Raw genomic sequence first — 25599 nt, forward strand, 5'->3', positions numbered from 1 at the left:
TGGAATCTATGCTGATTTGCATGAATAAGGTCTTTCTATTGAAGATACCTCATTATGTTTCAGCTCAGACTACATTCTATAGCAACTGACATCAATTATATTGAATGATAGTTTTGTGGATCATTTCTGCTAACCTTCTTGTAGATAGGTGTGACCTATGTTTTCTTCCAATGATTGTTTGAAGGATCTACAGCAAAGGAAGAAATACATACAAATTCTTGTTTAAGTATCCAAGATTGGAAAACAGTGAGCAAGGAAGTGTAGTCATATTTGGGAGCAGCAAGATTCACGACACCACCTGTGCACCCTGATTTAGGTTTTACTTGTTCTAACCAGATTATTTAAGGTGATAACCTTGATTTCAGGGTAAGGCGTATTTAATCAGTTGAACTAATGTTCCATCTCTAATGCCATCATTGTCAAAAGGACTTCCTAAGTCATATTGTGAATCGACCAATCAGGCCAGGCTTTCGTGCGCATTTATCTTTTGCTAGAGAGCATCCACGGGTAGCTTACAACAGGTCTCTGGTGAACTAGTTCTCTCACAGACTGTTCGCCAACAAGGCAAGTGGTGCCTAACAGGAAAACTTGGGGTCTTGCGGAGCACCGGGGAGTGTCAAGTTGGCAACTGTGCTTCCGACTACGGGCGTGCAGACCGCTTTCACTGTAGCGGGTGATATAGCAGGAAAAGGGGTCTTTTCCACTGCAGCCTAAGGACTGGTGATGCAGCAAACCACTGTCTGTGCCCACGTTCTACTCCACAGACTGCCATGGGACCGTAAGCTGCATGTTTACATCTCTCCATTAATATCCAGTGAGAAGCTTCTGAAGTAGTTGTTTTCATTTAGCAGCACAGGAGCACTGTTCTAAGTGCAATTATGATAGGTTATGACAGTCAAGTGACTTGAATGGGTGCTAACCTGGGTAATACTCCTCTACTGGGTGGCCCTCAGAGAGAATCCAATATCCGCTAAATATCATCTTACTATTTAAATCACTTGATTTGTTTGACAAGGTTCAGCCTCCCATGGCAAGGTTTCCTTTTAATTACATGTTTGCTGTTTATTACATTGGTCCTTTGATGAGAAAAGTGAATAAGAACATATGACCTTACATTCTGCAAATTTTGCTATGTGGACAGCATAAAGTTTTGATGTGACTTTTAAAGCTTCACCAGTGTTCTTTGTGGGCACTCCTCACAGATTTGGCCCTGCCTTGGACCCCTAAGCTATTAATAGGATTGTTTTATTAAGTACAGTTGTGTGGGTTTTGCATGCAACCAAAAATAAAGCTTCTTGCAAATGCAGCAAAACTGTGTAAATTTATTGCAGTTCTCTGTTCTATCATCTGGTAACAGGAATTTTTTACTTGTCCTTTCTTATACTGTAAAAGAGAGTGGTATTGAAGAAAGGGGGAGTATCTAATCCTTAAATCCAATCCCCAGAGTGTGAGATTCAGCTATTTGTTGCCATGCTATATTGCACACGTTAATTTGTTGAGTTTGTAATAAAAGCTTTGTATATGCTTTAGAACCAGTTAATTTGGGCCACTTGGCTGTGTTCTTGTGGTGTGTCAAAGGTTCTACCAACTAGCATGTACTGTGTGCAAAGCAGGAGACTGCTCAGAGTGTTTTGTAAAAGTTTAACCTTCAAATTTCTTATTACAGTTGTCATATATATCTTTCCTTAGAACAGTATTTAAAGTGATTTAAATGCCACTGGATGTACCAAGTTAAGGTTCAGTTGGATGTTCTGTGAGTTTATGCAAATTATTTTATGCACTGCTAAAAGGTTTTAAGTGTTGTTTGGTTTTAATTAAAGTCCTACAATGTTAACACTAAGTAATTTTACTCTCAAATGCTCACTGGTGTAAAGTATATTTGGAAAATTTCATCATATCAAAATATTTTCTTTACAGTGGTCTCAATTTGAAAATTGGTAAATTGAGTAATTTCATGAATTTTGTTACTGAGCTCAAGCGCCCTAGTTTGGCTCAGAAGATGTTGGTTGAAGTCAACATACTGCATGCTAGAGATAGGTCAACTTGAGTTACCAAACCAATTACCTCAGGTTGAGGGGATTTCAAGTCAACCCATGCTAGACTATTACTAACTTGTGTTTTGTTTGCACACTGTACAGCGGCCACCACTATCAATGATGGTTTCATGCGACAATGGAGTTTCACGCTGACTGAACATGTCTTGAACCAAGTTCAGTCTGTGACTACAGAACACAACATCATTCAGTGTGATCTTTAAAAGTTCAGTAGCTTATTACGATTTATTTTGTTACAGAACATTAGCGTCATGGCAACTCGGCAACTAAAATTTTGAACACAAAGTGACTGAGAAACATGATGACAAAGCAGTAACTTTAATGAATCATTCCCAAGCAGTTGTATTTGGCTACCTCAGGATCGTCTGATCAACATAAAAACCCTTACAGCAAATTCCGGGTGTCTCATTAGCATATTTTTGAATTGTGACCTATAGCATAGCAACCGTTCATGCACATGACAAGGTATCTGGCTACTTTAAAAATGCCCAATTTCCATCCAAATCTTACAGCAAATTCAAAGTGACTCATGAGCATATTTTCAAATTTCAGTCTGTAAAGTGGCATCCATTAATCTTGTGATGAGACATTTTACTACCTTACCACTACAGCAAATTCCGGGAGTATCATCATCTTCAAAATTTCATGTCCAAAGACTCAAAATTGTAGTCTGTAGTACAGTTCACAGTCATGCTCCTGAAAAGGTATTGAGCTATGTTACGATCGCCAATAGCCGTCGAAATCTATACTGCATGTTTCAAGTTTTTCACAAGTCTATCTTCAAAATTTGAACGTGAAAGACCAGAAATTGTGCCCTATGTAGTTGAACTGAATTGAATTGAATTTTATTTGATCCTGTAAGATTATATTGCGTACAGTAAATGTACGTGTAATATAGGGCATGTCAAAGTATTAACATTCTTTATCACTTATTTTTCTACACCTTTAGCTTACATTTTTACATCACTGATAATGAGTAACAATATATACAAATTTAATGGCATAAGTATTCTGCAACACTGTAAAACTCTTTTTCAATGAGATAGTCTTTAAGTTTCTTTGGAAAGTCATTATGAAGTACACTATCATGCAGGTTTTTTGGGCTGACTTCTTAGTAGTCTGATACCAGAGTACTGGGGTCCTTTTTTCTAGCATTGCCAGTCAGTGGGGTACGCTCCGTACTTCATTCTTCCTTCTTGTATTGTGGGTGTGTACAGTAGCATTTGTAATCCAGTCCTCACTACCTTTTGTGATGTACGTTATTGTTTTGTATATATACAACGATGAAAAAGTTGAGATACCTAAATTCTTGAAACAGTTTCTGCACATTTCAGAGGTCTTTCTTCTTAAAATGGTCCTAATTGCTTTTTTTTTGTAATGTGAACACTCGTTTTGTCCCTTGTTTCTTTGAGTTTCCCCACACAGTCACTCCATACTGTAAGTATGGTTCGAAAAGTCCATGATACACTGTACACAGAAGGTTCTTGTCTGAATACTGTGATACCTGCATCATTAAGAACATGAAAGAGCTCAGTTTCTTACAGACCTTATTAATATGTTTTTTTTCCATTTCAGTTCATTATGCACAAGAATACCTAAGAATCTAGCAGATTCTACTTCTTCCAGCCTTGTTCCATCAACCTCTAAATCCATGTCTACAGCCTTTTCCTTGTTTTTAAACACTGCATACATAGTCTTTTTTAGATTTATAACCAGTTCATTTTCCAACAGCCATTGAGCTGTGACATTTGCAGATATGTGTGCTCTTCTCTCAAGCTGTTCCATATTTTGGTCACTATTTAGTATTGTCATGTCATCAGCATACAATATTTTCTTTTCTTCCTCCTCAACACCTATATCATTAACAAACACATTAAATAACAATGGCCCCATTACCAAACCCTGCGGCACTCCATATTTGATGGATTTGGTTTCCAATTGGTACGAGTTTCCTGATGATACATACTGCTTGCGGTTGCACAAGTATGATTTTATCCATTCACCTGGTTGACCCCGAATGCCATAGTTGCTTAATTTTTGTATCAGCATTCATGGTCAATGGTGTCAAATGCTTTTGAAAGATCCAGAAACATTGCAGAGACAATCTTTTTCTCATCTAAGGACTGTAAAATGTATTCTGTTAGACTGGCAATTGCTGATTCTGTAGATTTACCCTTTCTGAAACCATGTTGTGAGGGTATGAGAATGTTATGTTTGTCCAAATAGTTAACTAATCTGGTATACATAAGCATTTCTAGGATTTCTGAGAAACCTGATCAGTGAAACTGGTCTGTAGTTGTTGGGATCATCCTTACTCCCTTTCTTGTACACTGGCACTACCTTCGTTATCTTCAGTTTTTCTGGAAAAATTGCATCTCTGAAAGAACAGTTTGCTATGTTCAGCAGTGGTGTTATTATCTCCTCACATACCAGCTTTATTACATGATTTGATATTTCATCATCACCAGCTGATTTCTTGGACTTCAGTTTCTGTATAGTTTTCCGCAATTCATCTTGTGACTATATATATAATCACTAATTAGGTAACTGCAAAACTCGGGTTGGTTACCTAAACTCAATGGTAAGCCATGCAGACATGAAAGAGAGAATGGCATTGAATGTTATCTCAGTTTTTTCATCCCAACCCAGTTTAGCTTGGTTTGAACTCAGCTTACACAAACTTGCAACTCTGTTAACTCGGTTTGCTGTAAACCCGAGTTCGCCCATTGCTACTTCGTGCCTTCTCTCACTGCTGCCAATCCTTGCAATCTACGGTGAGAGGCACAGGTTACTGTACGTGAGCTATGGAATTGCTGTACATAAGGTATGCGGCGGAAGTATTCTGCCAGCACTGAATGAGACATCAGACTCGCCTTACCTTCCAACCGCAGTCACCTCCGAAGTTGGCACAATATGATATTTACAGACTGTACACCAATTATATTTTGGATGTGAAAAATTAAAGAAATTGTGAGCTGGATGTTCTTGCTTCGTAGAAAAGTGTGTGAAGTACAGCAATGACATGTCATTAAATCATTTCCTTCCGACATTTGTACTATAAAGTTGATCAACAAAACAACACTTTTTACTGTCACTGACAAAGAAAAGCAGTTGAATTCCATACCGCTCAGGATCTAATGAATGAGGACACGTCATACATTTGTGAAATTTAACTATGACTCCTGATTTTGTCCGAAATTCCTTCCCTGATGTATGCCCTTGTCACTTGTGGAAACATCATTTCATGTGTACAAAAATGTTTTATCAGATAACAGCATGAGCCTGAGTCAAGAAAGTTAGGAGAAATTTATTGTCTTGTGCTGTTTTAGAAGAATAGAAACACAGAATTGAATCTTGATACTGCACATTTTTATTGTTTTTCTGCCTCATTGTGGATGTTGAAAATCTGAGATCTAGTTATCAGGCTAGGACTGAACCGAGGCAGTCCTCGTCTCCCTAGTTTCATGCCTTACTGTGCAACCATGTCAGTTGGGCAGCTGAATTGATAATTATATGAATGCACGTTGCACAATCGTACACCACATGGAGTTCAAGAAGGTCCTGATTCCTGGAGTGGAGATCATTTTGACTTTGAAGTTTCACACTTTTTCCCTCTCTTCTAATGCACAAATATATTTTCTCTTTTCCATTGAAGCAATTGAGACCACAGATAAAGTACAGCAAGACCATGTTCTTTAGAGTGTACCGGTACTGGCAATTATAAAAGTGAATGAGGGCACATCAAGCCTTGACAGAACTACTTCGAACTGCTGAGATATGGTAAAGTACAGCTGTGGTTAAGATCTGTATCAGGAGGAAGGGGTATCCTTGTGGGAACTTTGGATAGGTTTTAGCAAGATTAACTGCAATAATATTTATTTTGTGCTGGAAACAGAACCCAGAATCCACAGGCCAGTGCGTTGGAATGGTCCCCTCCTGCAGCTTGACGAAGGCTGTACGAGTAAGGCAGAGAGAACGGACTGAAGACTCTACTTTGGCAATGTTCTGGGTATCCACACATTTGTCTTCACTGCAGGACTCAGCCAAAACTATCAACAGGCCAAAAAAAAAGACATAATTTCCTGTGGTTTTCTCACATGACAGCCTGAGAGGCTAGGAACACAGCAGTCAGGTACTTGCAGGATTTCCTGACTTTGGAAAATCTTTTCCCTCTGTAACACACTAATGCTAATTAATGAAATTACGATTGTATGGTGTATTGAATGAAATTTGTGACTAGGTTGAGAATTTATTGCTAGGGAGAACACAACATGTTATTTTGAACAGTCAGCAACATATGTAGAAGTAACTTCGGGCATGTCCTATGGAAGTATGTTGGAACCCTTGATTTTCATGTTGTATATTAATCACATGATGCTCAATATTAATAGCAACCTGAGACTTTTTCCAGGTGACTCAGTTATCTGTAATGATGTACTGATTGAAAAAAAAAACTGTACAAGTCTTCATTCAGATCTTGATAATATTTCAAAGTGGTGCAAAAATATACAATTAGCTTTAAATGTACAGAAATGTAAAACTGTGAACCTCACACAAATCATCAATGACAGGGGTGAACAGAACCTGCAGAGACGTGAACGCAACTGTTGAGCATCTGATCCCTCGATGAAACAAGGAGCTACCAACAGCGTCTCCTCGATGACAATTCAGTGAACATTGCTGTGTACGAGCCTCCGCAGCACGTCATTCTGAAAGGCGCAATGCATCCGTCCCTGGGGACCGTGTCCAGCCCTACATGCAGTCTGTTTTTCTCCATATGATGGCAGCTACCACTAGGACAATGCAACATGTCACACAGCTCACAGTATAATTTTGTGGCACAAAGAGCACAAGGATGAGTTTACCGTAATCCCCTGGCCAACAAACTCTCTGGATTTAAACCCAGTCAAGAAACTATGGAACCACTTCAATCGGACTGTTGGTGCCACGGAGCCTCAACCGTGAAACCTAGCACAGATCACCAAGGCACTGCAGTCAGCAGGGCTTCACATCCCTCTCAGTACCATTCACAACCTCACACACTCTCTTCCTGCACGTCCGCACTGCAAAAGATAGCTTTCCAGGCTTTTGATAGGTGGTAACATTAATGTGACAGGGCTGTGTATTAGAGCAGGCATTAATTCACGTATGACCATTGTTTCATTTATTTTCAAAAAGTGGTTCAAATGGCTCTGAGTACTATGGGACTTAACTACTGAGGTCATCAGTCCCCTAGAACTTAGAACTACTTAAACCTAACTAACCTAAGGACATCACACACATCCGTGCCTGAGGCAGGATTCGAACCTGCGACTGTAGCGGTCGCGCAGTTCCAGACTGTAGTGCCTAGAACCACTCGGCCACTCCGGCCAGCTCATTTATTTTCAAAAGTGATTAATGAATAATATCAGCAGCAATTTTCAAAATGTGATCTAATGTCACTTTAGAACTTACCTGTTCTGCAGACCAGCAAAAATTATGTTTAGGGGCCATAGAGAATGCTATACTTTAAAACCAGTATGTTATTTGTTGTGGAATGAACTCATAAGAAAGTCCAGTTATTCCAGATCAACAATAAAACTAAGAATGGAGGGGGACGTATACTCAGCATTTACGTTACGTGTCTACCATTTAATGAGATCATATTCCCCTAATGTTCACAATTTATAATTGTCATTTAATGTCAATATGCACTGATGACAATGCCCACCGCGAAACTGAATGTCGCCTGATGATGCAGTAATGAAAGTGTATGCACAGAGGACACAGGAAAAGGAAATTATTATAGCGACAATGCTGCCCAAAATGGTGAAATCCGCAGACAGACAACTTTGACAAAGGGATAACCATTATGGCCTGTACCTTGTAATGAGCACCTCGGAAACAGTGAGGCCGGTTGGCTGCTTGCGTGCTACTTCCCTGATTATCTATGGAAATTGGCTGAAAGGCAGTGAAGCCACGAGTACGTGACAAGGTGTCGGACGTTGATGCCTTGTCACAGAAAGTGGACGTCAAAAGCTTGTCGAATCTGTAAAGCAGGATAAGTGACAACCGGCATAACGACAATGTCAGTTATGATTGCAGCGAACACGGGATCATTGAGAACGAGCAATGAACCGGTGGAAAAGTATCGGATAAATCACGTTCCTTGTTACACCAGATTGATGCTCGTGCCTGAATATGTATTCATCCAGGCAAATTGCTGCTCGAAACATTCACCACAACACAGTAAAAGGCGGTGGGAGCAATATTATACTATGGGGTCTGTGATAGTAATTGAAGGCACCACGACAGCTGTGGGCCACACGAATATTATTACAGACCATCTGCATCCCTTCACACTTGGTATCTTCCCAGGATAACAGTCTATCTCACAAGCCCAGTATCAAGATGTAAATTGTTTGTGGAGAGTTATGGTGCACTGACTTGGAATGTCTTGGCCATCAAATTCGCCTGATCGGAACCCTACAGAATACTTGTGGGACAAATCAGCAGCACGTAATTTACATCTGCACCTTCATCCTTTTTGCAATAATTACTTGTATAGACATCTGGTGACATATAACTTCCGAACCTGTCAGACCCTTGCTGTGTCAAAACACTCATACTTGACTGCAACTGCAGCTCCCTCACTTGATGAAAATTTCTCCCAGCAAGCCAAAGTTTCACATTAGGAAACGGGGAAAATCGTTTGTGGGTAAGTCTGGTGAATACGGTGGATGGGGAACCAATTCAAAGCTCAGTTCACGCACTTTTGCTACTGTTATCGCTGTTGTGTGGCATGGTGCAATATCCTGTTGAAAGAGCATATTTTTGCATGCCAACCTTGGTCTTTTTTCAGCCAACGTAAGTATCAAAAGATCCAACAATGAAGCACAGTAGGGTCCAGTTATGGCTCTGTCCTTTTCCGAGTAATTTATAAGGCTCCTTCCTTGGGAATCTCAAAAAACGGTGGCCATCACCTTACCAATTAAAATATGGTCCTTGCCTTCTTCGGTGCTATATCACCAGCACTTGTCCATTGTTTTGACTGCCGTTTTGACTCTGGTGTGTGATGATGGATCCAAGTTTCATCAACAGTTACAAACCGGCGCAAAACGTCTCGAGGATTCCGATTAAACATCGGCAGGTATTTTGCTGAAATGTTGTGCTGGATACACTTTTGGTCGACTATGAGCAATCGCGGCATTCACCTCTCACACAGCTTCCCTGTAACCTTTTCTCCAAGCAGAATATTATGCATTTTTCTTTGTGGTGACATGAACTGGACGGGTGGATTTTGCTTCGTCTTCGGTGCTTGTCCGACAATATTTAAATTCACTAACCCAAAAGAAAATGGTCTTTAGTGATGGTGCAGTGACCGCGTGAATTTCATCCGGGTCTGTTCTGATCTGGGCGAGAGTCCAACCATTCAAATGAAAATGTTTGATAACAGCAGGAAACTCGGTTTTCTGTCAACAATGAAGTGTGCGCTGTACATTGAAATTCTTTGTACGATCCTTGGAATAATCAAGTTTACTAACCACGAAGATGCAACAACAATATTCCATTTTTTCATGGAAATTTACCAGACTTATCAAATAGGTGAATGCGTGTGAAATCTTATGGGACTTAACTGCTAAGGTCATCAGTCCCTAAGCTTACACACTACCTAACCTAAATTATCCTAAGTCCAAACACACACACACACCCATGCCCGAGGGAGCACTCGAACCTCCGCCGGGATCTGCCGCACAGTCCACTCGGATAATTCCGCGCGGTGACTTATCAAACCATCCTCGTAGTGCAGGATCTATAGTTCACAATACTACGGTGTGTTTGTTTTTTGCAATGAAGCTTCCGTGTGAAAAACAATGACGAAACTTACATTCGAAACGCCCCTTTTAGAAATATGTGAGAATTCTGTAACGAATGAAAAGTCAGTATACAAGTTTCAGTGAAGTAGAGAGCCTGTATACAGAAAGAGTGGCCATAGGTGAAGTTGCCCGTGATTGGTTGATCAGCTTTGGCACCATTTTCTTGCCAAACGTCTCTCGCGCTTCCTATGTTCGCCGTGCTTTTGAGTTGAATTGAAGTTCAGAGGACTTTTGGAAACGATTAAAAGGTATTTGCATTATTGAGATTTTGTTGTGTGTTGTGCATGTATGTTCGATTTAGTTGTATATCGTTTTTTAAGCTCTTATTTCTTTAACAGTTCGTGCATACTGGTAGCGTCACAAGCTTTTCTGAAGCCAATATCTGACAGTCCTTGCTGGAAACGGAAAGTTCCTGTAATTGTTGTGCGATGCTCATTCGACTATATAGCGTCAAACTTAATTTCGTTCCGAATCACAACACTAGGCATTATTTTGGTTTCAGTATTATTGCCTGACTGTTGACGCAGGCAAGTTGTAAGCACGTTTTCCGCAGTTGTCGTTGTTGCTGAAACATTATTCGTAGTTAATAATTGTGGGTACTCTCGAAGACAGGTTTTAATAGGCCTACTTACTGTGGGGTAGAAGGGATACGGTAGTTTTCTAGTTATATTTGGTCGTTATTACAGTAGCCTACATTTAACATTACCTGATTTTTGTAATCTTTTTCGTTTGTTATCTACGAGAGGTATATATATATATATATATATATATATATATATATATATATATATATATATATATATATATGAAAGAAAGTCGTAAGCAGTTGCTTACTTGTGACATGCAAACACTTTTTGCATGTCACAAGTAAACAACTGCTTATGACTTTCATTCATCTGGCGTAATACAGGTACGTTAAATCTTTAGCGTTATGCACTTCCGATACAAAACAAATGCTATACACTATACAGGGTGTTACAAAAAGGTACGGCCAAACTTTCAGGAAACATTCCTCACACACAAATAAAGAAAAGATGTTATGTTGACATGTGTCCGGAAACGCTTAATTTCCATGTTAGAGCTCATTTTAGTTTCGTCCACCTACGCTCAATGCGGCATGTTATCATGATTTCATACGGGATACTCTACCTGTGCTGCTAGAACAGGTGCCTTTACAACTACGACACAACATGTGGTTCATGTGCGATGGAGCTCCTGCACATTTCAGTCGGAGTGTTCGTAAGCTTCTCAACAACAGATTCGGTGACCGATGGATTAGTGGAGGCGGACCAATTCCATGGCCTCCATGCTCTCCTGACCTCAAGCTTCTTGACTTTCATTTATGGGGGCATTTGAAAGCTCTTGTCTACGCAACCCCGGTACCAAATGTAGAGACTCTTCGTGCTCGTATTGTGGACGGCTGTGATAAACCATTCTCCAGGGCTGCATCAGCGCATCAGGGATTCCATGCGACGGAGGGTGGATGCACGTATCCTCGCTAACGGAGGACTTTTGAACATTTCCTGTAACAAAGTGTTTGAAGTCACGCTGGTACGTTCTGTTGCTGTGTGTTTCCATTCCATGATTAATGTGATTTGAAGAGAAGTAATAAAATGAGCTCTAACATGGAAAGTAAGCGTTTCCGGACACATGTCCACATAACATATTTTCTTTCTTTGTGTGTGAGGAATGTTTCCTGAAAGTTTGGCCGTACCTTTTTGTAACACCCTGTATTTTTTTTTATTTACGTTACTTTCATTGCAATATGTCTAGTAAACGATCTTTAAAGGAGGTAAATGCAAGTAACGAATAATTTTTACAACCACTGTATCAAATTTTCCTGTGCTGTACGTAGCAGGCTACTATGAGTATATTATAGCTGTAAAGAAAGGTATTTAACGAATGATTTCGCCATATTTTCTTGTGCTTTTGATTCGGTGAATGTGTACTCCACTACTGGCCATTCAAAAGTCCCGTCCGCAGTTTGGCAGAAAAATGGGCGCCGTATCTCCCTATACAGGCTCTCTACAGTGAAGGGGCAAGTGTTTCCCCCTGTGGACGTGTAGGTGCAATGTTACCTCGAAAGAAGCTTGAGACGAGTGCAGCTGGGAGCGGAAGTCGGACACGAGAGTCGGAATATGCTGCAAGGGCGGCGGGGGCGGCAGGCGCGTGGGCGTGGCCGGCGACGCCTGTAGGTGCGGGGGCGGCACCTGGAGCGGCGGCGGCGGCGGTGGAAGCGGCTCGGCGGGGACGGGCGCCGAGTCGCTGGCGCCCACCTTGTTGCGGCGGCGCGGCACGGGCGCCCCCGCACTCGCCGGCGGCACGTGGTGGTTCATCTCGTGCACCGTCAGGCTCTGCTTGATGTCCGCCGTGAAGTTGCACAGCGAGCAGCGGAACGCGCCGTCGCCCGTGTGGTTCTTGTAGTGCCGGTCCAGGTTCCACTTGTACGGCGTACGAAAGTCGCACATGTCGCACTTGATCATCGGCATCGAATGGTATTTGACGTGCTTCGTGAACCTGGCGCGCATGTGCGTCACGTAATTGCACTTGCTGCAGCGGAAGAACTTCTTACGGAGGTGCACCGCCTGTTCGTGCCGCGCCACTAGCGCCTTGTTCTGGTCGGAGAACGGGCACTGCGAGCACGTGTACGTCTCCTTACTGCCGTCTTTGGTTATTTCGTCGGCCTTTTCACACTTCTCGTCTTCGGCGCCCTCCTTCGGAGCGGAGCCGTCCCCTAGCGCCTCCTCCTCGGAACCGGCAGGTTCCTGCTTCACGACTACGTCCGAGCAGGGCAGCAGGGGCGGCGGCGCCTTCGCGCCCTTGTCCCTGTCCGGCGGTGCCTTCTTCGCCTTGGCCGAGGGCGTCTTCGGCGAGCGCGCCGAGCTCTTCCGCTTGCCCCTGCCCATGACGTGCACCATGTGCACGTGCCGCTGAAGCTTCTGGCTGTGCTTGGACGCGTACAGGCAGTTGGGGCACTCGTACACCCTGATCTTCTCCTTGTGCTCGTCCTTGAGGTGGTACAGGTACGAGCGCGGGTTCTGCGTGAAGTAGGTGCAGTGGCTGCACGAGTAGTTGCGCTTTATCTTACACTCGGGCAGGTTGGCGTCCTCTTCCGCCTCCTCCGCCGTCGTCGCGCCCGGCTCGCCGACCTCGCCGGAGTCGGCGCTGTCGTGGCCGTCGCATTCCTCTTTCGAAGTGGACTCGCCGACCGCGTCCGCGGAGGAGGCGTCCGCGGCGGGGGCGTCGGCAGCGGGGGCGGCTGCGGTTTCGCCCGCCGGCGGGGCTTCGGCGGCCTCGGGAGACGTCATCGGCGCGTCAGTGGCCGCGTCGGCGGTGACCTCGTCCTGCAAAAGAAGACTCCGTGAGCGCGGCCAGCGGCGAGCGCGGGCGCCAGCGGCCGCCGGCAATCGATAGCGGCGGAGCGCCACATCCGACGGGCTGCTTCCAATTTTATCCCTCGGCGCGCGGAGCGGCTGCCAGCCGAGCTGCGCCCACGCCCTGTGCGCCTCCGGGAGAGAGCGCAGCGGCCGCTCTGGAAGGCACGCCACAGTGCCACAGCTGCGTCACAAACCGGTGGTCCAGCATCGCCGAATATCTTGCAATCTGTCACTGGCAATCACGAGAAGAATACCACGCCACAAGAACACAGTTGATCACAAGAATCGTGTAAAGAAACTTTAATATCTGTTAACACTTTAAATCTTTTTATAATGCCAATATAGCCTGATGAAATATCATCTCGATACACGTCGCTAAATAAATAATTGAATGAGCAACAAATTTTGTGACTAGTTATCTTAAACTTTTGTAGTCCTGTCTTCCTCAGTTGCCAGCCGGAGTGGCCGAGCGGTTCTAGACGCTACAGTCTTTAACCGCGCCACCGCTACGGTCGCAGGTTCGAATCCTGCCTCGGGCATGGATGTGTGTGATGTCCTTAGGTTAGCTAGGTTTAAGTAGTTATAAGTTCTAGGGGACCGATGACCTCAGGAGTTAAGTCCCATAGTGCTCAGAGCCATTTGAACCATTTTTTTCTTCCTCAGTTGCGTGTAATATTACGGTATATTGATAATTTTTACTTATGGACTGTCTGATAGCAACTGAATAAAACACAATTTTAGTGCCATACGCGTTTCACCTTTATTTTCTGCAAGGCATCATCAGTGGCAGGTTGCGTGGACAATTTCTTACATATTACGCTCCTGTTGCATTTTTGGTGGTGTTCTTCTTCTTATGAATGCAAATTTGCGGTTTTTTCCCACCTTCCACAGCACTATGAACTGAACGCTTGTTTCAATGCAATGTTTTGGTTTCTGTTGCCGACTGTCAAATGTGACTAGTAGCGGTATCTGAAAACATTGTCATAGTTTTGAAACAGTCACGGTCGATTATTCCGGATACGTGGATTGGACCTCACACCCTAGACTTCTCCCTGTGGGGTTTTGTAAAGGATGTGGTGTACAGAACCGAGGTTAGAGACATACAGGACTTGAAGGCACGCATTTGCAATGCTTTTGAACATGTCATCGTGAAGATCTTGTATCGTATGTGGAGAGAAATGGCATTCCAACTAGACAGTGTACGTGCGACTAACAGTGCGCGAACTGATGTCTACGACTGAGGAACAAAACTTTATGAATTATCTTACCACATGTTGAAAACCAATTGTCAATATCTAGTACAGTTCTAAAGGTACTTAAGTCTTAAGTTGCGAAGATAATATATGGACACATTGTATGTTTGGGCCATGTAATAGTGTTATTCTATATTAGATATTTCATTTGTAAACTCCCCCTTCATCATACAGATTTTACAGTTAATAATTACCGGTTTCGGCTACTTGCCATCTTCAGATCTGTTACAAATAGAAAAACAGTGTCGTAATCAACTAAGTTCAATTGGCTGAAGCAAAATCTATAACAGGCCTACTGATAATTAAGAAAAATAAAAAAATATTTACACGCTTAACAACCATGCATACCAGCCAAACGCACGATAAAATATTCTGATATAGGTCCAAATGGCTCTGAGCACTATAGGACTTAGCATCTGAGGTCATCAGTCCCCTAGAACTTAGAACTACTTAAACCCATCTAACGTAAGGGCATCACACACATCCATGCCAGAGGCAGGATTCGAACCTGCGATCGTAGCAGTCACGCGGTTCCGGACTGAAGCGCCTAGAACCGCTCGGCCACCGCGGCCGGCTCTGACGTAGGTATCAACGTCAAAAATTATACATATAGGTACACAGCAAGTGCTGGTGACGGCCTGGATGCGCCTGGTATTTATACAAATAACGGAGGTCAGCAGAGGGCATTGTAGTTAGAGTACACTACTAACTAGTATCGTAAATTTAATAGTTAAAATGCAGTTTGCGTAGTCACTAATGAAAATAAACTCATATGGAAAAATGAGCATCTGACAATAGATATTACTACATAATAAAAAATGTTTTTCAACATATGATAACTCAAAAAGCTTTCTTTTATCTTCCAGGTGACGCAGTTCTGATGCAAAATTGAACTTGAAAACCTGATAAAATGTCGTCGCCACATGAGAAAGCCTGATTCATACAGATAACGTCCTACACCCAAGTGCAACGAAGCCGGCCGGTGTGGCCGAGCGGTTCTGGGCGCTACAGTCTGGAACCGCGTGACCGCTACGGTCGCAGGTTCGAATCCTGCCTCGGACATGGATGTGTGTGATGTCCTTAGGTTAGTTAAGTTTAAGTAGTTCTAAGTTCTAGGGGACTGATGACCTCAGTAGTTAAGTCCCATAGTGCTCAGAGCCAAGTGCAACGAAACTTTCGAACACCGTATGGAAGGCAACCATCGTCTCGACCAACTATTCGGCCTTGGCATACGTCATTTATAGAAACAGGTAGTGTTCTCCATAAAAAGGAGGCAAGAGTAGCCCATTTGTTTCGGACGCCAACGTGGACCAGGTACGGCAGGCGCTTTTAAGGAGTCCAACAACATCGGTGCGTCCCAGCATCTTCATGTTACACGTGAAATGGAAAGAAACAGTCCCTTTGTCAATGTTCGGTGCGGACTGAAGCACAATTGCATCACTGGTCCTTTTTTTTTTCATCGAGTCTCCCGTCAACAGTGGTATTTACCTCGACATGTTACAAGAGTTTGCCGTGCCACAACTGGAAGACGTGTAACCTGGTACCATATTCCAGCACGATCAGGCTCCATCCCACTTGTCCGTAAATGTTCGTCAATTTCTAGATGAAAAGTTTCCAGATAGGTGGGTTGGACGAAATGATCCAATCCAATGGCCGTCACAGTCCCCTGACCTCACACCCTCGACTTCTCCCTGTGGAGTTTTGTAAAGGATCTGGTGTACAGAACCAAGGTTAGAGACCTATAGGATTCGAAGGCACGCATTTGCAATGCGTCTGAATATATCACCGTGAAGATCTTGTACCGTTTGTGGAGAGAAATGGCGTTCCGACTAGACATTATCTGTGCGACTAAGGGTGCACAAATTGATGTGTACAACTGAGGAACAAAACTTTATGATTTATCTTATCACATGCTGAAAACCAATTGTTAGTATCTAGTACAGTTCTAAAGGTACTAAAGTCTTAGGTTGTAAAGATAATCTATGAACACGCTGTATTTTTGGACCATAGTCATGTAATAATGCCTGAAAAAAAAATGGTGCAAATGGCTCTGAGCACTATGGGACTTAACAGCTACGGTCATCAGTCCCCTAGAACTTAGAACTACTTAAACCTAACTAACCTAAGGACAGCACACAACACCCAGCCACCACGAGGCAGAGAAAAATCCCTGACCCCGCCGGGAATCGAACCCGGGAACCCGGGCGTGGGAAGCGAGAACGCTACCGCACGACCACGAGATGCGGGCAATGCCTGAAAAGATATTTCCGCCGTTTGACTGTACAAACTTCTTTATTTTATATCAAATTCCCGCCTGAAACCATTATGAAGTACAATATTGTTAGATATAACCAGACTTTGTTAAGTGAAGTCACGGCCACGATCCATTGAACTGGGTGTCCCGACGTATAGATACGTACAAAATGAAGGAAATGTGTGTAGACAGATAGCAAACCTGCTTTCCAGCCGTAAAACAAATGAGCCACAAGATGGACGTCAACACTGTCGTTACTTGTGCGGTGATTCTGAACGTATGCTCTGGAAATTATTGGTTGACTGGTCGTCAAAGATGCTCATCTGTGTTCATCTTCGACCACCAGTCAACTAGTAACTTCCATAGTTTATTTTCAGACCATATTCACTGGACATGTAACGATTGTATTGATGTTCATTTTATGGCTCTCTTGTTCTACGGTTGGAAAACAAGTTTGCTGCCTGTCTCCATACATTTCTTTGATGTACTTATCTACATGTTGCGACACCCAGTTCAATAGATCCTGATCAAGACTTCACTTAAAGTCTAATTGTATCCAACATTGTTGAACTTCATAACGGTGTATGGGCGAAATCGTGATAGTAACATGAAATAAAGACGTTTGAACAGTTAAATGGCGAAAACATTATTCAAACAAAACCCATGCCGTTTCGGCTTTGAAGCCATCATCTAATGTAAAAATGAGAAAATTTAAACAAAAAACATATCTCATAACTGACGCCATGACTAGGAACGGTGATCTTATTTGCAACAGTAACGTAAAACTAACGTCAAATACGTTAGTCTTACATCACTGTTGACAAAACTGCACTTTACGGCGCCAGACCTGAATATGATCTGCACCGAGCCGGCCGCGGTGGTCTCGCAGTTCTAGGCGCGCAGTCCGGAACCGCGCGACTGCTACGGTCGCAGGTTCCAATCCTGCCTCGGGCATGGATGTGTGTGATGTCCTTAGGTTAGTTAGGTTTAAGTAGTTCTAAGTTCTAGGGGACTGATGACCACAGCTGTTAAGTCCCATAGTGCTCAGAGCCATTTGAACCATTTTTTTTATCTGCACCGAGATTGTAAGCGATAGTCGGTGAAAAAGAGGTTTTGATCCAGACGATGTTTGTTTATTTGTAATTAAAAACACATTAATAGCTTTATAATACAACTAACAAGTACCATTTACTTTCTCTTTAAATATACACTCTGCGCTCTTACGTACCTGACTACACGCCTACGTGTACTCGGTGAGTCTGTTCACTTTTTTCCGCACATTTAGTAAACTTGTGTCTTGCTTTATAACTCCAGTGACATGTTTTTTTGTTTTTAATTGCTTATTTTCAGATCTGATTATGGCTGGAAAGCCGAAACCACTTCTGAATTTTAATAAACTAATTTATAACTAAGAAATTGATTTCCACATTACATTAGCAACAGATTTTCCAACTCTCTGACAAACTGATAGAACCGAAATACAATGAATGTTTGACGATAGCAATTGCTGACGACCTTAATGAATTTAACGAAACACATTCCGGAAATCAACACCATACGCTGTACACATGAAATTCTTTCATTCCATCGAACTTCTTGGTCGCTATCAAGTGCCTGAATGCCGAAAAATATGTCAAATTACTCACAGAGTAAAGGACAGTATGTGATTTTCTGCATATGGCGCTCCCAATCGCCCCCCCTCCCCCTTCTCTCTCTCTGTCCCTCTCTCTTCTCCGTCGTGATTCGTGCATATTAAGGCACGATATCGTTTCCAAGAGCCAATAATTTTAACTCGTGAAGATGATGGGTGCGGTGACTATAGAAAGCTCAAGAAGTACAATCTACGCGTCCTGAAAACCGAGGAGCCATTAATTGTGAAATATATTTCCTGGTTTCTTCCAGTAAATCTAATTCGTCCATTTATTCTCCTTGTAGCTGATGGTATCTCCAGCGACCAATGACCCCTGCGTTGACACTAAGTTGGGAAGGGTGTCAATAATCAAAACAACTGCGCCCGTTGTTATACATTAGTGATTCACAAAACAACGACATGAGAGGAGACGGTGGTGCAGTCTGTACATAATGCACAACTGCACAGTCGAGAAAGAGCAGTAGTTAATGATGTAAAAGTAGCGGGAGGCAAGTAACTTGGTTGAATCACGCATCGGAGATGGAGGGCCGATGCTGAACATAACCACATTAAACTCAGACATGGGGTGAACAGGTTTATCGAGAGTGGAGCAAGATCTTGTTAACTGTCTATAGCAGCCGGTCTCCAGATTTTTTTTCTTGGAAGTTGTACCAAAGATGAGGAAGAATAATTAACCCACAAAGGAGATGCAAAACCCTTGTTCGACCAATTCTTGAGTAACGTTCCCCTGTATAGCCAACCCCCGCCTCACTTCAAACAGAGACGTCTTATTAGTGCCACTTTAGCAGAGATATAGCAAAAAATGGAATTACCAATACGTATAAACGCGTTGAACACAGCACTGATGTGGAATGTATAGGTAATTCCAGGAGTACCCCAAGGGAATGTTATAAACCGTAACTGTTTACAGTATATACAAATGATCTAGTGCATAACATTGGAAGCACCATGAGACTGTCCGCTGACGATGGTGTTGTCCAGAGGTAGGTTGCAACGTCGGAAGGCTGTAACGAAAGACAGGAATACCTGCGGAGAATCGTTGATTGTGCACGGACTAGCAAGTAATATTGAACGTAAATAAAAGTTAAAATGTTGCGCATAAACATCCGAGGAGATCCGTTAGCTACTGTTCGATTATGCCGTTGACGAAAAATCACTAGATATACTCGTAACAAAACAACCGTAAAATATCAGAGTAATCGTCTGAAGCAGTCTACAATGGGATGATCAGGTAAAACGAACTGAAGGAAAAGCACATGCCAGGGTGAGATTCATTAGGTGAACTTAAGCAAACGTAATTCATCCACGAAAGAAGTGGCTTACGAAGCACCTGTACGACCGATTCTTGAAAAACCCTCATTAGTCTGAACAAACCAGCTGCTACGTCACATCTATAGCCTACGTGGCTAATTTCCAATTAATAATAAGCAGTGTAAGTAATAACCAAACTACCTGACCGTCTCACATGCTGCTGTACGAAATCGCCAATGCTTACCAGTAACAACAACCACGTAAAATATGTCTTACACCTGATGGTGCAATAGAGTTTTGAAACATATACTGTATTTGAACATTGTGAAGTACCTCGAAGATAACGATTTATTGACATATAGCCAGCACGGATTCAGAAAATATCGTTCTTTTGAAACACAACTAGCTCTTTATACTTATGAAGTAATGAATGCTATCGACAAGGGATGTCAAACTGATTCCATATTTTTAGCTTTCCTGATGGCTTTCGACTCCGTTCCTCACAAGCGTCTTCTAACCAAACTGCGTGCCTACGTAGTATCGCCTCAGATGTGCGACTGGATTCGTGATTTCCTGTCAGAAAGGTCACAGTTCGTAGTAATAGACGGAAAGTCATCGAGTGAAACAGAAGTAATATGCGGAGTTCCCGAAGGAAGTGTTATAGGCCCTCTATTGTTCCTGATCTATATTAACGACATAGCAGGCAATCTGAATAGCCGTCTTAGATTGTTTGCAGATGATGCTGTCATCTACCGTCTTGTAAAGTCATCAGATGATCAAAACGACTTGCAAAATGATTTAGATAAGATATCTGTATGGTGCTAAAAGTGGCAATCGACCCTGAATAAAGGAAAGTGTGAAGTTATTCACATGAAATCAGCTAAATTTCGATTACGCGATAAGTCACACAGATCTGAAGACTGTAAATTGAGCTAAATACTTAGGGATTACAATTACAAATAACCTAAATTGGAACGATCACATAGATAATATCGTGGGTAGAGCAAACCGAAGACTGCGATTCATTGGTAGAACACTTAGAAGGTGCAACAGGTCTACTAAAGAGACTGCTTTTACCACGCTTGTCCGCCCTAGTCTGGAGAACTGCTGTGCGCTGTGGCATCCGCATCAGGTGGTCCTGACGGATTACATCGAAAAAGTACAAAGAAGCGCAGCTCTTTTTGTATAATCGCGAAATAGGGGAGATAGTGTCACAGACATGATACGTAAATTGGAGTGGCAATCATTAAAGCAAAGGCGTTTTTCGTTGCGACGGGATCTTCTCATGAAATTTCAATCACCAGTTTTCTTCTCCGATTGCGAAAACATTCTGTTGACACCCACTTACATAGGGAGAAATGACCGTCACGATAAAATAAGAGAAATCAGGGCTCGCACAGACAAATTTAAGTGTTCGTTTTTCCCGCGTGCCGTTCGAGAGTGGAACGGTAGAGAGACAGCTTGAAGGTGGTTCATTGAACCCTCTGCCAGGCACTTTATTGTGAATAGCAGAGTAATCACGTAGATGTAGATGATGATGACGATTAAGCATCGAAACTCGTAGTGAATAGTATAAAATTTCGTGACTGACGCAGAATTATATATTTTGTTTCATTAAACCCTATCCTGCAAAATTACTTAGATATAGCACGGTAGTTGCTTCCAGAATGAAACTGTCATTCTGAAATGGGGCATCCGCCAAATGAAGAAGAAAGAAGATTAGAGTTCAACGTCGCGTCGACAGCGCGGTCGTTAGGGACAGGACACAGGCTCGGATTACGAAAGGATAGGAAATGAAATCGGCCGTGACCTTTCCGAAGCAACCATCCCGGCATTTACGGAAATTACGGAAAACCTAAATCTGGATGGACAAAAGCGAGTCCATTGCGCTAACCACTGCGCCACCTTCCTCGGACCTGCCGAAATGAATGTTCCTGACAGATTAAAATGATTTTCGGACATTTACGATCGTTTTCAGTGAAATATTATGCCCCGGGGTGGATTTCCGGACGGCTTTTAACACTGTACCACGCAAACAGTTTGTAGTGAAATTGCTTGCTTATGGAATATCGTCCCAGTTTTGTGACTGAATTCATGATTTCCTGTCAGAGAGGTCACAGTTCGTAGTAATTGATGGAATTCGAAGTCCTCGAGTATAGCAGAAGTGATTTCTGGCGTTCCTTATCTATATAAACGATTTGGGAGACAATCTGAGCAGTCGTCTTAGGTTGTTTGCAGATGATGCTGTCGTTTATTGTCTAGTCAGGTCTTCAGAAGATCAGAACAAATTGCAAAACGGTTTAGAAAAGATATCAGTACAGTGCGAAAATTGGCTGTTGACCCTAAATAATGAAAAGTGTGAGGTCGTTCACAAAAAAACGGCTCTGAGCATTATGCGACTTAACTTCTGAGGTCATCAGTCGCCTAGAACTTAGAACTAATTAAACCTAACTAACCTAAGGACATCACACACATCCATGCCCGAGGCAGGATTCGAACCTGCGGCTGTAGCGCCTAGAACCGCACGGCCACTCCGGCCGGCGGTCGTTCACATGAATGCTAAAAGGAATCCGTTAAACTTCGGTTGCATGATAAATCAGTCAAACCTAAAGGCCGCAAATTCAACTAAATACCTAGGAATTATAATTACGAACAACTTAAATTGGAAGGAACACACAGAAAATGTTGTGGGGAAGGCTAACCAAACACTGCGTTTTATTGGCAGGACACTTAGAAAATATAACAGATCTACTAAAGAGACTGCCTACACTACGCTTGTCCGTCCTCTTTTAGAATACTGCGGCCCGTTCTGGGATCCTTACCAGATTGGATTGACAGACTACATCGAAAAAGATCAAAGAAGGGCAGCACGTTTTGTGTTATTGCAAAATAGGAGAGAGAGTGCCACTGAAATGATACAGGATATGGGATGGACAACATTAAAACAAAGGTGTTTTTTGTTGCGGAGGAATATTGTCACGAAATTCCAATCACCAGCTTTCTCTTCTGAATACGAAAATATTTTTTAACGCCGATCTACATACGGGGAAACGATCACCATGATAGAATAAGGAAAATCAGAGCTCGCACTGAAAGTTACAGGTGTTCGTTCTTTTCGCACGCTATACGAGATTGGAATAATAGAGAATTGTGAAGGTGGCTCGATGAACCTTCTGCCAGGCACTTAAATGTGATTTGCAGAGTATCCATGTAGATGTAGAACTAGAGCCAGCGCAAGGTGTTAATGACCCAGGAAGGTTAATTTCATTACAATTTATCCAATCCACTTTATTAGGAAAGGGGAGATGTGTTCTAGGCCAAAAATATGCGCCTTACAGCTGCAAAGACAAGGAGTAGCGTCTGCGGAACGAGGACACAGTACTGCCGGTGTTCTCGAATGTTTCGGCGACGGCGCGGATGGGCAGAGACGGCTTCCAGAGTGTACCTGCGCGCCGCCGCCGCCTGAAATAGCCGTGGCTGGACCCCACGGCCTCCGTCTGCAACCGACGTCCCAGCAGCTCTGGCGCCAAACACTTGGCACCCACGTACTTGTCTGCCCGTTTCCTCATTCCTCGACTGCGCCATCGTGTCTAGGTAACACAGCCGTCGTTTAAATTTTACTACACCGTAAGTCTGCTATCACGTTCAGTATGAACCAAAGACCGTTAAAGAACATCCAGGAGTGCGCCAAATCGTGAGGCATCGGCACTAGTTAGGCTCACTTACAGCAACCGCGGAATAAAGTCGGCACCTTGGACTTAGTTTAATGTTTACGCGCAGTCATTAGTATCGACTAAATTTCTGTACTTCTTTTCGCCTTTGCGAGAGCTAGGTGTGTGGTCTCTTTCAAAAAAAAAATGGTTCAAATGGCTCTGAGCACTATGGGACTTAACATCTGTGGTCATCAGTCCCCTAGAACTTAGAACTGCTTAAACCTAACTAACCTAAGGACATCACACACATCCATGCCCGAGGCAGGATTCGAACCTGCGATCTCTTTCATCTATACATATTATAAAGTGCGCGCTTACGGTCTATCCTGTGACATATGCGGTTGGATAGAAAGTTTTCTAACAGACAGGGAGCAGTATGTTGTCCTGAACTGGGTAACTTCAACAGAAACTAGAGTAACTTCAGGTGTGCCACAGGGCAGCGTAATAGGTCCTCTGCTTTTTACGATTTACATAAACGATCTGGTTGATGGTATTGACAGCGGCCTGAGACTGTTTGCCGATGATGCTGTAGTCTACAGGAAAGTAGTATCACACAAAAGTTGTGAACAAATCAATGAGGATTTGCGGAAAATAAATGCGTGGTATAATGACTGGCAGCTATCTCTCAATATTAGTAAGTGTAACCTACTGCGTATAACAAGGCGAAAATCCCCATTAATGTACGAGTACAAAATAAATGATCAGTCTTTGGAAGCGGTAACGTCAGTCAAGCATCTGGGTGTAACTATTAGAAATGATCTCAAATGGAATGATCAGATTACAGAAGTAACGGGTAAGGCGAACTCTAGATTGCGTTTTATTGGTGGAATCCTGAAGCAAATGGTTCAAATGGCTCTGAGCACTATGGGGCTTAACTTCTAAGGTCATCAGTCCCCTAGAATTTAGAACTACTTAAACCTAACTAACCTAAGGACATAACACACATCCATGCCCGAGGCAGGATTCGAACCTGCGACCGTAGCGGTCGCACGGTTCCAGACTGTAGCGCCTAGAACCGCTCGGCCACCCCGGCCAGCAATCCTGAAGCGATGCAGTCCTTCAACAAAGGAAATAGCTTAGACATCGCGAGGGCGTTACAAATCTCATAGAAAGTGTGAAGTGGAACACACTTGCAGATAGACGACGCGCTAAACAGAAGGGGCTGCTCACAAAATTCCGAAATCCAATCTTCACCGAGGATGTAGAGCATATATTATTACCACCAACTTTCAAATCGAGTAATGATCATCATTCAAAGATAAGGGAAATAAGAGCTCGTACTGAGGCGTTTTTCCCTCGTGCGCTTCGCGAGTGGAACAGAGGGGGGGGGGGGGGCAATGACTTTGGCGCAAAAAGTGCCCTCCGCCACACACCGCTTGGTGGCTAGCGCAGTATACATGTAGATCTAGATTATAGAAATGGTTGTATGTATGTGTATATGTTGGTGTTTATGTTCCACATCTCCTCCTAAACCGCTCGACTGAACTGAACCAAACCACGTACACATATCCCTTCGTGTCAGACAATAATCGCTGCCGGGTAAGAATTACCTACCTGCCATTGTTCAGGACATATGACGTCACAAACAATGGGATGAGTGAAAACTGCCGCATCTTGCATAGCGTTTAGATGTATTACTTCTGTGCTGCCCACTGTATTCGCAATGAATTTCGCAGACATTATCCACAGATGCTGCTAAATTTAGCTACAAGAGTATATCATTTTACTAAAAACAGTTCAGGGGATATGACTCCATAAACACTGAGATACGTGAAAAGCTGCTGCATCATGCATGACGTTTAAATTTATTACTTCTTTGCGACTAACTCTATTCGCAACATATTTCCCAGATAGGATCCACAAACGCCGCTGAATGTACCTACACAAATATATACTACTGGCAATTAAAATTGCTACGCCACGAAGATGATGTGCTATAGACGCGAAATTTAACCGACAGGAAGAAGATGCTGTGATATGCAAATGATTAGCTTTTCAGAGCATTCACACAAGGTTGGCGCCGGTGGCGACACCTACAACGTGCTGATATTACGAACATTTCCAACCGATTTCTCATACACAAACAGCAGTTGACCGGCGTTGCCTGGTGAAACGTTGTTGTGATGCCTCGTGTAAGGAGAAGAAATGCGTACCATCACGTTTCCGACTTCGATAAAGGTCGGATTGTAG

At 42.9% G+C, this 25599-nt stretch overlaps 1 protein-coding gene across 1 annotated transcript in view; it reads right to left on the minus strand.

The window, feature by feature from the left end:
- The window catches only part of LOC124775827, a 77953-nt gene extending 54688 nt beyond the window's left edge, over positions 1–23265 (minus strand). The window contains exons 1-4 of the mRNA XM_047250661.1: positions 23079–23265; positions 13225–13442; positions 12140–13050; positions 11989–12082 (exon numbers count right to left, since the gene is read on the minus strand). Of these exons, the coding sequence (XP_047106617.1) occupies positions 11989–12082; positions 12140–13050; positions 13225–13442; positions 23079–23265 (1410 nt within the window). The remainder of the gene's footprint in view (positions 1–11988; positions 12083–12139; positions 13051–13224; positions 13443–23078) is intronic.
- Positions 23266–25599: the final 2334 nt, after the last annotated feature.

This window comes from Schistocerca piceifrons, chromosome 2, assembly GCF_021461385.2.
Source record: "Schistocerca piceifrons isolate TAMUIC-IGC-003096 chromosome 2, iqSchPice1.1, whole genome shotgun sequence".
NCBI classification, from domain to species: domain Eukaryota; kingdom Metazoa; phylum Arthropoda; class Insecta; order Orthoptera; family Acrididae; genus Schistocerca; species Schistocerca piceifrons.